The sequence below is a fragment of the Peromyscus leucopus genome, chromosome 8b (assembly GCF_004664715.2).
Source record: "Peromyscus leucopus breed LL Stock chromosome 8b, UCI_PerLeu_2.1, whole genome shotgun sequence".
Taxonomy (NCBI): Eukaryota; Metazoa; Chordata; class Mammalia; order Rodentia; family Cricetidae; genus Peromyscus; species Peromyscus leucopus.
The window spans coordinates 90,997,995-91,015,095 of NC_051086.1; the positions used below are offsets into that span (position 1 = coordinate 90,997,995).

At 42.7% G+C, this 17,101-nt stretch overlaps 1 protein-coding gene across 1 annotated transcript in view; it reads left to right on the forward strand.

Annotated features, from left to right (window-relative positions):
• Brca1 (BRCA1 DNA repair associated) overlaps nt 1-17,101 on the forward strand; it is a 73,566-nt gene that overhangs the window by 46,311 nt on the left and 10,154 nt on the right. Inside the window, 6 exon segments of the mRNA XM_037201135.1 lie at nt 913-1,042; nt 4,337-4,515; nt 6,709-6,995; nt 10,190-10,277; nt 13,775-13,852; nt 14,282-14,322. Coding sequence (XP_037057030.1) covers nt 913-1,042; nt 4,337-4,515; nt 6,709-6,995; nt 10,190-10,277; nt 13,775-13,852; nt 14,282-14,322 — 803 coding nt within the window.

A 17,101-nucleotide genomic window follows, 5' to 3' on the forward strand; every position in this document is an offset into this window, starting at 1 on the left:
ATTCCTGTGCCTTTCCTTATTAACTCCTTATATTACCCAAGATTCCTCATCAGCCAGCACCTTGAGGATGTGTACGCCAGTGCATGTGCTTTTGTTGGTGGGCTTAGTTTTTGTTGTGTTTATTTCCCAGTAATTGAAGATGTGAGGCAAATGTCATCTCATCTGACTCTGCTGCTCCCCCCACGTGTTCAAGTTTCAGCCTGTATCTTGTGCAGTCTTTGATGGAAGACAGAGCAGGAGATGTGCCTTGTGCTTCCCAGTACTTTTGCTTTCCTGTTAGCAGAGGAGATTTGGGCAGAATTCCGTTCTCTTCCAAGATAAGAATACATTATATATTCTTGCTTTCTTATCACCCAGGGCCAAAAATGAAAGACACATGCTTTGTTTTCAGCCTGTGGTGATTGAATAACTCCATTTACCAAGTCTTAAAGTTCCTTCCCTTATTCTTACTATTTTATAATTATTTCGTTCTACCTGGTGCTGGCATTTGTCTGTTGAACTACTTGTATCGGTTCATTTTTATCTACTATATATGTTTAATTATAGTTCAGTGGGTGGACTGCATGGCTGACATGCGTGAAGCCTTTGGTCCAATGTGGTACAGACAGCCAGATGTGCTGGCACACAGCTGGCAGCCTGCCCTTGAGCGAGCGGTACAGGCAGGAAGAGGAGAAGCTCGGTGTTGCCCTTGGCTGTGCGGTTCTGCCTCTGTCACTTGTTCTGGCACATGCTGGTAAAGTGCTGCAGAGATGGAGGCGGAGGGTCATGAGAGTTCCGTCACACACACACAAAGAGAAAAGAACCAGTCTGATTGTCACAGATGGCTGCTTTTAAAGCCAAATCAATAACCTTACCTAAATTAAGACCATCGGAACCAATAAGTAAAATAGATTTTTCTCATTCCATTTAAAGCAATTTTAACTTCAAAGAACATTAATGAGAATCCTGTAAGCCGGAATCCAGCGTGCATTTCTGCTGACAAGTTCCAACCACAACCTCCAGATAGTTCCACCAGTAAAAATAAAGAGACAAGAGTGGGAAGGTAAGAAATATCAGTCTGTGGTGTTAAAGTGACATCTTTGTTTACACTGAACTCCTTCCTGAGGCTGGGGAGATGACCCAGTCAGTAATGTCTTTTTCATGCAAACAAAAGGACCTGAGTTCAGATCCCTAGAACCCACCTGCAAGTTATTTGTGGTGCACATACCTACCTGTAATCCCTGGGATTCCTGGGGCAGGGGCAGAGACAGGCCGATCCTGGGTGCAGTGAGCTCTGGATTCAGTGAGAGAGGGGTAGATGGCCATAGAGGTAGACTCCTGATGGGTAGACATCCTCTGGCCTCCACACTCACCCACCCATGCAAGCATGCCCACACACATGCAAGCACAACCATATGCATGCCTACACCCATACAAAAAAGTGCCAGGAGCAGTAACACAAGCCTGTCCTCACAGCTCTGGGGACACAGCAGCACTAAAGATAGTCAGTTTATCTAAATTGGTTAGCTCCTAAAAATCAAGTTGGATGCTCAGTGTCTGGCTTCTACCTGTATCCTTACGTATATAATGTTTCTTCCATCCTTTCTGGGGTTTTTATTTGTTTGTTTGTTTTCTTTTTTGTTGAGTTTTGGTTGGGGGTTGTTTTTTGAGATAGGGTCACCTGTGCTGGTCTGGAACTTTCTTTGTAGACCAGGCTGGCCTCAAACTTGAGGTCAGTGACCCTCCCTCAGCCTTCTGAACATTAGATGTACACAATTACAGGCACTAAATAGCCCTGGTCACATTGCTTTATTTATTTGGATATAGGCTTTTGGGTGTGTCCAAGGCCTAAGCTACAACCTAAGCTCTAAGGTCAGAATATAATGCAGCTGAACTAAAACCAAAGCAAGCCTGGAAACTGATGGTAAACATCTCCAGGCAGACCTTGCCCTAAAGGAAATTTTTGCCTTCCTAGAAAAAGTCTGTCTGTTAATTTACTATGGGAAATATTCGGAATATTGTTCCAGGATATATATTTAAATCACTATTGCTAAAAGGTGTGTATACACACACACACACACACACACACACACACACACAGACTGTCAAGTTAGGCTTCTGAATTCAGGAATTACAGGCAGGTACCACCACACCCTGCTTTTATTTTCAAAAATACTTAAACCTATCAGGAAGAACATCTCAGCACTCCAGGAAACACGGGTTCTTGTTTTCTGAATCCCTATGTATTTCTTTGGGGAATGGCGACAGGTTGTCAATAATCAAACAATGCCATCTTTTCCTGGCCCTGGATTAACTGAGAATTTATTTTTAAGGCTAGGGTACTTGTGGTGATGTTGTGTCCTCCAATATATTATGCACCCTAATAAACTTATCTGGGGTCAGAGAACAGAACAGCCACTTGATAGACACAGAGGCCAGAAAGTGGTGGCACACACACCTTTAATCCTAGCATTCTGGAGGCAGAGATCCATTCAGGTCTCTGAGTTCAAAGCCACACTGGAAACAGCCAGGAATGGTGACACACGCCTTTAATCCCAGGAAGTGATGGCAGGAAGCAGAGAAGTATATAAGGCGTGGAGACCAGGAACTACAGCCTTTTAAAGCTTTTAGTTTTTAGCAGCAGTTCAGCTAAGATCCATTTGGATGAGGACTCCGAGGCTTCCAGTCTGAGGAAACAGGATCAACTGAGGAATTGGCAAGGCGAGGTAGCTGTGGCTGGTTCTGCTTCTCTGATCTTTCAACATTCACCCCAATACTTGGCTCTGGATTTTTTTAATTGATAAGACCTTTTAAGATTTGTGCTACGGGTACTAGCATTATCTATCTAACAAAAAAAAAAATGAAAAAGATCTTTTTCCTTGGACACTAAAGCTATGTTTAGTTGGCATACATACTAAGTCATAAACACTCAAAAGACTGGAGGAACTGGGGGCTGGAGAGATGGCTCAGAGGTTAAGAGCACTGGCTGCTCTTCCAAAGAACACGAGTTCAATTCCCAGCAACCACATGGTGGCTCACAACCATCCATAATGAGATCTGGTGCCCTCTTCTGACCTGTGGGGATATGTACAGACAGAACACTGTATATGTAATAAATAAATCGTTAAAAAAAAAAAAAAAAAAAAAAAAAAGACTGGAGGAACTTGTTGGGCATATATATACGTGTGTGTGTGTGTGTGTGTGTGTGTGTGTGTGTGTGTTGTGTGTGTATATATATATACATATATATTATGTATTCTGCTTGCACATATGCCTGCAGGCCAGAAGAGGGCACCAGATCTCATTATAGGTGGTCTTCAGCCACCATGTGGTTGCTGGGAATTGAACTCAGGTCCTCTGGAAGAGCAGCCAGTGCTCTTAACCTCTGAGCCATCTCTTCAGCCCCAGGCACATACATTATTAACATTTAATGGTTTACTTTTTAGGGGTTGTGATGGTGGGGATCAGATGCAGGCTTACCTATACTTTAAGCAAAGTACTTTCCCACTGAAGTATGTGCCCACCCCAATAGTTAGCTTGTTTTTTGTTTTGTTTTTTTTTTTTTTTTTTAATCGCATTTATTTTTGTATGTTGTTTCGAGGGTCTCAGGTAGCCCAGGCTGGATTTGAACTTACTATGTAGCAAGAGCAACCTTGAACTCCTGCTCTTCTACTTCCACCTCAGGAGGTAGACTTTTAGTCTTCCTGGCTCTTTTTTTTTTTTTTTTTTTTTTTTTTTTTTTTTTTAATGTATGTTTTGCTCAGATGTATGTCTGTATCATGTGTATCCTGGAACTGGAGTTATGGACAGTTGTGAACCACCATGTGTGTGCTGGGACTCCAATCCAGATCCTCTGCAGGAAGAAGTGCTGTTAACTGCTGAGCCATCTCGCCGGCCCAGCCTCTTGTTTTAGAATGACTTTGGACACTGAAAATTCAGGGAAAGGGGGTAATGCTATAAATTCTTCTCAAATTAGGTGGAAATAAAGTGTAGAGGTGTCAGCCTTGCTCAATTTTCTGTTTCCATAAGAGGACTAACTCAGATGGAATAGTGTATAGAATCTGAATTAGCATCAATGGATAATTTGGCAAAGGAAAAAAAAAGCTGACATGCTTTTAAACAGCTCCGAGATCTACTGCCTCGGCACAGCCCTGAGGGGAGGTGTCATATGTCAGCGGTGGCGGGTTGGCAGGCAGCGTGAATCTAGGCTCCTGGGCTATCGTGTAGGCTTTTTGGCTGGTCATCCCTTATTTCTCTGACAGTGAGATGTTTCACTTACGCTTTGGCTGTCGAGGAGTTATGATGAGGCCTTTCCGAATTGGTGGTGATGGTTTTCCTCTTTCATCCGTCTCTCCAGGCCTTCCTCTCTTAAATCTCCGTCGGCAGGCAATAGGTGCGCCTCATACAGCCGCTCTGGGAGTCTTCAAAACAGAAGCTTCCAGTCTCAAGAGGAGCTCCTTCAGGTTGTTGAAGCAGAGAAGTCATGTGAACCACACAACTTAACAGGGCCATCTTACTTGCCAAGGCAAGATCTAGGTAATGCTTCATCTTTTTTAATGGAGAAACACTTTGTTTCTATATCGTATATACAAAGTATACTTTTGAAAAATAACATGAGCTACAATCTGAGTTTGCTTGAAAATTATTACAACTGTCAATAAAGGAGACCCCCAACAGTGGGGGCTTCCTCCTAGACCCCGGATTAGGCACAAACCACACCCAAACACCTGTTTTCACAGAGAGATCCTTTATTAAGCAAGGAAGAAAGGTTAAAGTGTCTGCTTTCTGACTCAGGCAGAACTCAGCGGCCAATGACCTTGCAGGTGTCGTTCTTGAGAGGAGAGGGAAGGTCTGTGTTAGGATGGGCTGGGATGCTGCGGAAAGGAGGTAGGGACAAGGGAAAGGGGGCAGGGCTGTTTGTCCTGGAGGATAAAAGGACTGCTTCTGGATAGAGAGCAGACAGACGTGGCACATAGGCAAATGGCGGTTTATAAAGGAAAAATGGGAAGCCCTGTGTTAGGATGAGGTGTTTACTTTTAATTGGGCATGTTGATTAGGTGAACCGAAGGGAGCTTCTGGTTGCTGAACTTCAATACTTTAATAGCTGGACCTTGGTAGTCAGCCTCAGAAGGAGAAAGTAGCTAAATAAGGGAATAGATCTTGGTTTGGTGGCTAGCTTAAGGAATGAAATCTAACAATTTTTAGCAAGGCAGAGGGGATGGCGAGAAGGGCAAGGCCTGCCAGAGCCACATGCTCAAGTGGGCTGGTGTCCCTTCAGCAAGGTCATTTGCTGCTGTTCTTCTGCCCGAGTCAGAAAGCAGCCACTCTCTGAAAAGCCCATAGTGGATTACTAATAGTTTTGAAGGTGATACGATAGGACCTGGTTGGTTATTATCTACGTGTTTTGCTTCACCTGTTAGAATTGTAAGACCATAGAACAAAGTTACAGGTCTGTCCTTTACTGGAAAATGAGTCACAACCTGAAGTGAGCTTTTTTTAATGAATATGAATGGACAGCTTTGGCTGTACTAGAACTCACTCTGTAGACCAGGCTGGCCTTGAACTCAGAGATAGCCTCCCTCTGCCTCCCGAGTGCTGGGATTAAAGGTATGCCCTAGCACTACCTGGCTTCTTTATTTATTTTACTCAGAGTTTTATTTTTAGAATATAGTTATAAATGTGATATAGTGGTACATGTCTGTAGTCTCAGTTACTTGAGTAGCTGATGCAGGAGGATTGCTTCAGCTAGAGTTCAAGGCCAGTTTCATCAGTGACTGTGTGTGTAAGACCCTATTTCAACTAATCAGTTAAATCGTTTTAAACTTGTTGTGTAGCCCGGGTAAACCTTGGGCTTGTGATCCTCCTACTTGAGCCTCCAGTAGCTGGGCTTCTAGGCTTATGCCACCAGGTCTGACTACAGTAAATATTTCCGGACTGGCAAGATGGGTAATCAGGTCAGGGCCCTTGCCGCCAGGTCTGATGACTTGCGAGGAGAGAAAGGAAAGAGCCAGCCTCCTGTAAGTTGTCCTCTCACTCTACATCACATACACTTACAGCATGTGAGTGCTAATAAATATGCACGGACTTACAACAAATAAGTCAGGAAATGTATGAATGCATATTTTTAGCTATCTTTAATGTGTTAGAACCGTCTTTGCTTATCAACCTTTATTTTCAAAGTGTAAAATCTAATGGATGGGCCAGTAAGATGTCTGAGCAGGTAGAAGCACTTTCTGCCAAGCTTGACAACCCAAATGCGTTTCCTACACAATCTCACTGGACATTTAAGTCATTTCTAAAATTACATTATTATAAACAGACTTGCAGTGTTGCAGTACACATCCTATCAAATAAGATTTATTTACTTTTATTTTATGTATATGGGTGGTTTGCCTACATGTATATCTGTGCACCACGTTCATGCCTGGTTCCCATAGAGGCCAGAAAATGGTGTTGGATGCCCTGATCTAAAGTTAGAAGCAATTTTGAGCTACCATGCAGGTACTGGAAACCACACCTGGGTCTTCTGGAAGAGCAGCCATCTCTCCAGCCCTGTGCTGTTTCTTTTTTTTTAATAATGCCATATTGTTCTTTAGAGAAACTAAGGCACCATGCTTTAACCAACAGTGTCCTTGTAATATATCTGAATGGGTCTTTAAGTCTTCACAGAGACTGGAATCTTGAATTCAACATTTGTTGCAATTTAAGTTAAACTTCTCTTCCTTGCAGAAGGAACCCCATATCTGGAATCTGGAATCAGCCTTTTTTCTAATAGAGACCCTGAGTCTGAGTCCTCTGAAGAGCCAGCTCATGTTTGCACGACACCAGCTTTAACCTCTACACGGAAAACATCCCAGTGTCAAGCTGCTGAGTCTTTCAAGGGTCCAGCTGCTGCTTGTGCTCACACTGCAGCTGTAGAAACTGTGAGCGAGATGAAGCCAGCACTGACATCTTCAAAAGGAAGAGCCACTAACGGAATATCCATGGTGGTGTCAGGCTTGACCCTCAAAGAAGTAGTGAGTGGATTCATAATTACCTCTGTAGTGACTGGGACTTGACATGACTGCTATAGAAGTACTAGCGATGAATAACTGCTAGGAAGGAGTCTGTCTGAGGAAATAATTACTCAGTACTAGACACCTTGCTGGGTATGGTACTGGTTTTGGATTATATTTGAATTTTCTTTTTATATATAAAAAAAATGTAACTAGATACAGCACCTTTCTCTAGACGGCATCGTTTTCCTGATTCACATCTAGGTAAACTTATCAGCATGTCTAACTAAATGTAGACTGCTTCGAGAATACTGCCCGACAGTGGCATTTCCCCAGGGTCTGTCTGTCTTTATCTTGGCTGGTAAGACAGCTTTTTCAATAACCTGCTGTGTCCCCTCTGTCCTGTGGCACCCCTTGCTTATTAGGATTTGGGCACCTCCTAGGGCCCGGTGCCAGAAATGGGAATTGTTTCCTACTCATGGAAACATGAAGCCCACTGAACCCATGTTTCTTTTTAAGCTGCTTATAGATTCCAAGCATTCTGGGAAATTTATTTCTCCTATAATTAGCTGTTATAATAATAAAATAATTGTATATTTCTTTAAAGTATAATAACATACCAGACTATCAATTGGATTTAATGGTAGATGCCATTTATTGCACACTGAGAGGTGACTAAACCATTCTCAAGTGTCCTGCTTAATAGAGCCTTCGTAGGCGAGGCACCGTTCCCATCCTAATGGCTCTGCAGGTAGTGACTGCATAAGTTCTCGGTGGCCCGTGTGTCCTGCTACTGAAAGGGCAGAGCAAGCTTTGTCTGCCCCGATAGATACCTGTGTAAGTACAGGATAGTAACTGTTGACTTTGTCACCTCATAGTCCATGCTCAGGCAGCAGTTTGCTCGGAAAATTCTCACCTGTGTTTGCTTAAATAGCTCTTGATGGACTTACCTACACATCTAGAATTCCCATTTATTCACTGAAATTTGTATTCACTGTTCCTTTGTTCTGTGTGTTCAGCTTTTTAGAGATAGCTGGAGTGGTCTGATCGTTTTTGCCCTGGGCAATTCTGAGGTGCAGATTAAACTACAAGTGGCTTGGGTGCATGTTTTCTTTAAACAAGTAGAGAGGAAAACTTTGAGCTCTATTCAGGTTTGCTGAAGTGTGTTAAATTTATGATGAAAGCCACTGACTGTATTACACATGATTAATTCTGAAGCCGGCATTAAGATGATCTTTTCAGCAGTTGCTCTTCTGACTGAACACTGTTTGAAGGTTGGGATTTCAGCAATTAACCAGTTCAGAATTGCTAATGACACTGGCACAGGGCAGCGGCAAAAGTGGGAGGGTGGCATTGGCCTCTCCAGCCTACCGGGCTCGGGGACAGTGTGCAGTAGGCAGCAGGAGAGGTGGCCGGCTTCTACTGCAGTATTCAGGGGCACATAGACATTTGCATGGGTGTCAAGGGCTGGAAAATGGTGTTCCCGGTAAAAAAGCTTATTTACCAAACAGTAGCTACCAGTTATGTCAACTGTTCCTATAATGGATCTGGTTAATTTCTTTTACTGCCTATTGATTTTTATTTGCGTGATAGATAATAGCTAAGGGACTCTAGATTTCTTTTGGGGAGAATGAGTCTCTTCCAATATTTTTCCTTAAGAAAGAATTGATTTTTTTTTTAATTTATTTTTATTTTGTTGATGTTTTGCTTCTATGTATGCCAATGTGTATGCCTGTGTAAGGGTATTGAATCCTGGAGTTACAGACAGTTGTGAGCTGCCATGTGGGTGCTGGGAATTGAACCTGGGTCCTCTGGAAGAGCAGTCAGTGCTCTTAACCTCTGAGCCATCTCTCCAGCCTGAGAATTGATATTTTTTGCACTGACTACAAATATCTTGAATGCTTTCTAACTATCAGAGTTCAGTCTTGGTTTTAAGGTGTATATATATGTCTACAGCAAAACTTTCTATATAAGGCTAGTTACCACTCAGTTTATGAGATGTAGGCTGATAAATCTGTTATAGGTTGGTGCTCTGTCTTTCTGTAAAGAAACTCAGAGAATCAAGTTAAATGATCTTTGGTTGTAATTCCCTGGCTTCTAGTACTACATTAGACTGCATTAGAATGTCTCTCTCTGACTTACACATGGTTTTGTTTCTTTGCTTGTGTGTGTGTGTTGGGGGTGGGTATTGTTTACTTGTTTAAGACAAGATCTCACAGTGTAGCCCTGGCTGGACTAGAACTCAGTTTTAAGACCAGATTGGCCTTGAACTCATGGAAATCTGCCTGCCTCTGCTTCCCAAGTACCAGAATTAAAGCTGTGCGCCACCATGCCTAGTGGCATAGTTTTTAAGTTACCAATTTTGAGATTTCAACCATGTTATATTTTTCAAAGCCAGGGCAAGGTGATCCGGGTGACTAAACAGGTAAAGGTGTTTGCATGTAAGCCTGACGACCTGAGTTCAATCCCCAAAACACCCAGAGGAATGGAAGGAGAGAGCCACATGCACACTGCAGTGCATGCACATATGCAAACACACAATGGACATTTAAAAAAATTTTTAGGGTGTCCCTTTTCTGAGGAAGGAGACTCAATTAGAATAACTAATACTCTAGCCGGGCGGTGGTGGCGCATGCCTTTAATCCCAGCACTCGGGAGTCAGAGCCAGGCGGATCTCTGTGAGTTCGAGGCCAGCCTGGTCTCCAAAGCGAGTTCCAGGAAAGGCGCAAAGCTACACAGAGAAACCCTGTCTCGAAAAACCAAAAAAATAAATAAATAAAAATAGAATAACTAATACTCTAAGCTGTGTACCTGAGATAATTTAGCATAATTTTTTTTAAGATTTTATGGCTGGGCAGTGGTGGCGCACGCCTTTAATCCCAGCACTCCGGAGGCAGAGCCAGGCTGATCTCTGTGAGTTTGAGGCCAGCCTCAAGTTCCAGGAAAAGCACCAAAGCTACACAGAGAAACCCTATCTTGAGGGGGGCTGGGGGGCAGATTTTATTTATTTTATGTGCATTGATGAATTGTCTGCATGTATGTTAGTGTGAGAGTACCAGATTCCCTGGAACTGGCATTGCAGACAGTTGTAAACCGCCATGTGGTTGCTGGGAATTGAACCTGGGTCCTATGAAAGAGCAGCCAGTGCTCTTGACTATTAAGCAATATCTCCAGCCCCTTACTTAACATAATTCAATGTTTGATTTTTGTTTCAGATGATTGTGCAAAAGTTTGCTGAAAAATACCGCCTCACTTTAACTGATGTAATTACTGAAGAGACTACACATGTCATTATAAAAACAGGTATACTACAAACCTTTACAGGCTATATTGCTTTTATCTCATAAACCACATTAAGAGCCATATAAATAAAAAATTCAAATCCCAAAATTCAAAATCTACAACTATTTGAATATGGACATAGCATTGCAAATGGAAAATTACTTTTCGTGCCACAGTTCATAGTCAGGATGTGGGCACATGAAGCATGGTGTGTAAAGTTGCCTTTAGGGTTTGCAGATGAAGCTTGGTGGAAGAGTACCACTTAGTCGGCATGGGCAAGGCCCTAGGTCATTGGTTCTCAACATGTAGGTCATGACCCAATGAGGTTGAAAGACCTTTTCTCAGGGGTCACCTAAGACCATCAGAAAACACAAATGTTTACATTATGATTCATAACTAGCAAAATTACACTTATGAAGTAACAATGAAAATAATTTCATGCTTGGGAATTGCCATATGAGGAACTGTATTGAAGGATGACAGCATTAGGAAGGTTGAGAACCACTGCCCTGGGTACTATCTCCAGCACCATAAATAAAAAATTACCCTTAGTGTATGTATGTATGTGTGTGTGTGTGTGTGTGTGTGTGTGTGTGTGTGTGTGTGTGTATGTGTATATATATATATATATATATATATAAAACATCAACAAGTTGGCTGTGGTAACTCAATGCTTTGATCCCAGCATTCAGGAGACTGAGGAAGGAAGATCAGAGGTTCAAGGCTAGCCTAGACTGTAAAGCAAGACCTTGTCTCAAAAAACAAATGAAGCAGCAACAAAAAATGGATTTGTGTTATGCACGAAAGATGTCTCATATATATGCAAATTTTCCAAAAATACTTTTGGGCCTAGCGTTTCAGATCAGTGTTGAGACTGCCTTTGTGTAAGCGTGCCATGGATGAAGTCTCCTCGTAGTCAGTTACTGCTTTATAAAGACAGTACTCTTGTATGACCTTATGCTGGGTTAGAATTTGCAGAGTGACAAGATGAACTAACTGCCCAACCACCTCCTGTGTGCCTGCTTGGAGTGCAGTGGGTCTAGAACAGTGTGACTGGGCCATGGAAGAGCAAGTAAGGCAAAGAGAGCAGGGTGGAAGTGAGTCTCCATCTTTCATCTCAGACTGTGGGAGTAGCTAGCTACATGTGGCTCCTGGCTGAGTGTGCTGGGTGTGTGTCCTGTAACCTTAACGTGGAAAGCAGGGCAAGAGTGGGGCCGCTCACCTGTCATGTGCTCTCTGCTTTTTCAGTCCTAATTGTGCTTGTATAAGATACCTCTGGGAGTTTTCAGTTGACTGTGTAAAATCTGAGTCAACATTTCAGGGCTGCTGAAAAGTTTAGTGAAACTGGCCTGCATTAATACAAGCCTGATACATGTAGCGAGAGAAGTAGGATCTAGCCTTTGATGAATCTTCTGGTGGAGTGACTGTCTAGGTAATATTTTCTGTGCTGAACACAGTGTTTTCACTGTGGCACTAATAAGCTTAGAGAGGCCAGGAGGTGGTGCACACACCTTTAATCCTAGCACTTGGGAGGCAGGGGAAGGTGAGTTTGAGGCCAGCCTGGTCTACAGAGTGACCAGGACAGCCAGGACTGTTACAGAGTAACCCTGTCTCAAAAAAAACAAACAAACAAACAAAAGCTTCGAGTGAATCAAGAGGTAGATGGGGAAAAGAAACTCAAAATAATGCTGGCGGCTGGAGCAATGCTCAGCCCTTGAGAGCACTTGTTCTTGCAGAGGCTCCAGGTTTGATCCCCAGCACCCACATGGCAATTCACAACCATCCATAACTCTAGTTCCAGAGGATCCAACACCCTCCCTCTTGTGACCTCAGGCACCATACATGCATGTGCTACACAAACATACATGTAAGCAAAACAGTCATACATAAAATAAATCTAAGAAAAAAAATTTTAATAAAAGTGCTGTTTGGCAGAGATAAAGGAAGAATGAGAAGACTCAAGGGGCTTGGATATCCATCTTTAAGCATCTGAAGAATTATTGTAAGACTGGGAAAGTCAGAAAACTGCACAGGGATGTGGGGGGCACAATTAGGACTGCACTCTAAACCTTGCTAACAGAATTGGTTTTCCGGTGCACGCTTGCCCATTCTGGGATATCTCTGTCCTTAGAGCCTGTCTTAGTTAAAGTTTCTATTGCTGTAAGAGACACCATGACCACGGCAACTCTTATAAAGGAAAACATTTAATTGGGGCTCACTTAGAGTTCAGAGGTTCAGTCCATCATCATAGCAGAAAGCATGGTGACACACAGGCAGACATGGTGCTGGAGAAGTAGCTGAGAGTCCTACATCTTGCAGGAAACAGGAAATGGTCTGAGACACTGGGCGGTATCCTGAGCATAGGAAGATTCAAAGCTCATCCCCACGGTGACATATTTCCTCCAGTGAGGCTATACCTACTCCAACAAGGCCACACCTCCTAATAGTGCCACTCCCTTCAGGATTATGGGGGCCAATTACATTCAGAGGACCACAGAGCCCAAAGCCCTTTGACTCAGCCTTAAGACTGCTAAAATCTAGGTTTCTCATGCATGAAAATTGTACCAGAGGGCAGTGCTCATTGGAATCAGGTGCCAGAACAAGATACGGCAAGCTAAGTACCGTTTGAGAGAGGAATGTCGTTAAATTTTAGTATATTTTAAGAAACAGGTTTGAATCAAAGGTGAAAAAGGGTGGAAGAGAGCTTTAAAACACAAATTAAATCTAAAGTAACTCTTTAAAGTCAAAGGCAATACAGCATTTGTTGCTTGTGAACTAAAATCAGCTTTTATAGCATTTAAACAAGAAGCTTCAAAAATGATGAGGAATTCTGTAAGGCAGAATGGCCGCTTCCACTACTCGCAGATGGCCTGCTGTGTTTGGGATTTAGTTGAATACATTTCTCCTGTTTTAATGGGTTTTTCTCAGTTTGCTTAGTTCTTCAAAGGGACCTTTGAAACACTCGGCAATAAACAGATTCTCAGCTGCTGCTTATTGAAATACCTACATAGGAAGAAGAATAGCTGTGACAGACTGATTCCCTAACCCTCTCAGGAATACAAGGGGTCAGGGTCCCCAGGGAGAGACTGCAGGGGCGAACTTGTCACATTGCCGTTTCTGATTTAGCATCTTTTTTCTGTCTTTTTTTTTATTTTTTCAAATTTAGGACTCGAACACTATTTTCTTCTCTTACATATTGCTATCTGGTAAAGTAGAGCTCTACTCACATTAATCACTAGTACTAATTAACATAGGAAAGAACTCTAGCTAGCCTTGGCATCTCAAAGCTGAGGCTGACAATTCCTCTGGTCCTAAAATGGCATCTGTGTCTTCCAGGCTTCCAAAATCCCACTCCTGATAGTTATCGTTCGTGATGCTTCTGGCTTCTGATGTTATCTCAAGGGGTACTGGAGTCACAGTTCCAGGTTGATCTTGAGAGCAAGAGCTGGGCTCCAGTTTCTTGGGCAGCACCTCCTACTTCTGTCTTTCTAACCCTTTGGGTGTTTTTCATTCTGCAGATGCTGAGCTTGTGTGTGAACGGACACTGAAATATTTTCTGGGAATTGCAGGAGGAAAATGGGTAGTCAGTTATTCATGTAAGTACAGCGCAGTGTGTCTGCTCCTCCTTTAACACCTCAGAATTGCATTTTAACACCTGAGGTTTCTGCTGATGCTGAGTCTGAGTTACCAAAAGGTCTTTAACATAACACTAGCTTTGTCTTTAAATGCATATGGCTTTGTTCACATAGGCTGGTGGTGTTGGGAAAGTGGATTTCTAACTAATGGGATCTGATCTTCTCTTAGCAGTGTTAGCATAGGAACAGGGATTTATTTCATAGTAGGCAGGAATCCATGTACAGCAGCACTTTTATAATGTTTAAATGAAGCAGCAGCTGTCTCCAGAAGGAAATCTGCCACAGGCTTATTAAAGAGTCCGTTCTCCTGTGAATCGCTGGACTTCCCACCTCCACAAAAGGAACCTGTTGTTCTGTTCTCCGTGACTTACTTTTCTGTGTTCTCTTCAGGGGTGATCCGGTCTATTCAAGAGAGAAAACTTCTGGATGTGGTAGGTAGTTGATAAGAACTAATCAGAGACACTTGGTGTTGGTGTTCCTTCTCCCTTATAGACACATCTTTTCCTCAATGAGGGGGCATTGAGATTGATGCAGTGCAGGCCGGGAAGTGCCATTCTTATTCATTCTAGAGTGAGAAAGAGTCATCTTTGGAGAAGGAAAGGACTGTGCAAAATAAAGATTCATAGGAACAAATAATGAGCCACCTCCAGAGCCAGATGAGGTGATCTATATCCTATATCTGTAGTACTGATACTCGGGAGTTGGAGGCCTGACTGACTACATAACAAGAGCCTGTCTTTTTGTTTTTGTTTTTCAAGACAGGGTTTCTCTGTGTAACAGCTCTGGCTGTCCTGCAACTTACTTTGAAGATCAGGCTGGCCTCGAACTCACAGAGAGCTACGTCTCTGCCTCCTGAGTGCTGCGACTAAAGGCGTGTGATGCCGCCATCTTCCTGAGCCTGGCTTTTTTTTTTTTTTTTTTTTTAATAAATAAATAATCAGAAACAGCCTCCCCGGCCTTTTTTTGAGTCTCATATCTTGGAATGGTCTGGAACTCCTAATCTGCCTCTGTCCCTCCCCAGTATTAGGATGATGGGGTTTAGGTGTGTTCCACCACACCAAGCTCCTCCTGCCTCTTTAGTGTACACCTTTGTAGGAAGCTAGTTATTCAACATTGTTAAAGAAAAAGACTGGGTAGGGATGGGCTTAGTTTGTTCTTGTTTAACATGCATGAAGCCCTGGGTTTGATCCCCAGCACCTCATAAATATGAATTACAGTCACGTGGTGGTGGTGCACGCCTTTGATCCCAACACTCAGGAGGCAGAGGCAGGAGGATCTCTGAGTTCAAGACCAGCCTGGTCTACAGAGAGTTCCAGAGAGTTAGGGCTACACAGAGAAACCCTGTCAAGAAAAAAAATCCTTAAATCCTTAAATTACATGATGAGTTCAAAGCCAGCAGAAGCTACCTCAGACCCTGTGTCAGGAAAAAAAAAATTAATGTGCTGATGTATCTGTTTAGAAATTGGCCTCCTTCCAAGAAATGCTGCTTTTTTATGATACTAAGAACAATGAGAAATAAATAGTAAGCAGGTAGGAGGAAGAATAATTCTAGAAGTTCAACCGAGAGCTGATGTTGACAGATCACACAAACAAAATTAGTGGACTCTGCTGAAACTTTACACACTGCTCAGTATGTTCTAATTTAGTGACTCTTGTTGATTTTAATTTCATTTAGTGACCGTTCATGGGAGCCTTCTAAGTGTTGATTACTAGGAATAATACCACAGTAAGCAAGAATGACCAACTCCCTATTCTGGAATGGTGTATGCCCTAGTAAGGGGAGATACACAATAAATAGATGAATTTCATATACCAATAAATGCTTTGATGGATAACAGACTAGCAATTGTCTGGAGTCAAGGGTTACCTACCTCAGCTACAGAGGCCAAGCAAAGTCTTTCTGAAACGACTGAGCTGGGACCTGAATATCGAGAAAGAATTCTCTTTGAGGAACGTAGAAAACAACTCTTATAGGTCAGATCAGAAAGCGTAAGGATCTGGATGTAATCTGGTGTGGCAGCACACACCTTAAATCCCAGCACTGCAGAGGCAGAGGCACATGGATCTCTGTGCGTTCGAGACCAGCCTTCTCTACAGAGCTCCCACTGGCTCCCAAATGACTAACCAGACAGAGACTTAATATTTATTATAGATGCTTAGCCAATAGCTTATAGTATATAAAAAGATTGTCCACTGCAAGTTCCAGGACAGCAGGGCTACACAGAGAAACCCTGTCTCGAAAAATAATAATAATAACAACAACAACCAGGTGGTGATGGTGCATGCCTTTAATCCCAGCACATGGGAGGCAGAGGCAAGCAGATCTCTGAGTTCAAGGCCAGCCTGGTCAATCAGCAAGTTCCAGGACAGCTCCAAAGCTACACAGAAAAACCCTGTCTTGAAAAAAACAAATAATAGATCTGGATGTAGGAGTGAGTTTGGTTTATTAAAGAAAACTAGACCATTATAGTTGAAGATAGAGAATTGTTGAATTTTGTGTAGGGGCACAGATTAGGTGAGAGGTAAGAAATCAAAGACAAGGGCTAGATCAGGTAAGATTTTGTGTTAAACCACAGTAATACTTTGAATTTTATTCTTAGGATAACTGGAAGCATGGAGAGGTTTTCTATTTGGGGGTTTGTTTGACTTTATTTATTGTGGGGAAGGTGTGTGCCTTGGCACGTGTGGAGGTCAAAGGAAAACGTGTAGGCATCGGAAGTTGGCTCCCTCCTGCCATGTGGAATCTGAGGAACAAACTCAGGGTGTCAAGATTGGCAGCAAGAGCCTTGCCCACTCTCTGGCCCCTTGCCTGGGTTCTCAATATCCAACAATGTTTAGCAAGTCTTCCCTACCATCTGAGTTTCCCTCACAGTGGCTTCCAAGCATTCTTCTCCAAAACTCCAAACTCCCAGGCCCATTATTCTTTATCTTCTTATCAAAATAGTTACTATGAAAAACATTGGAGTTTCTTCAGAATATTAAATGTGTGTTGTATCCTTTAAATTTTATGCGTGCATGTGCATGAAAGCGTTTGTGTGGAGATCAGAGCACAACTCTGTGGTGTCTGCTACCTTTAAATGGGTTCTGGGTTGGGACTCTGGGTTGTCAGTCTTCGTGGCAGGAACCTTTACCTGCTGAGCTCGTTTTATTTAACTTCATTAACTGTAAATCTTTCCACAGAACCCTGGAAAGCCCTAATTTCTTCAGATG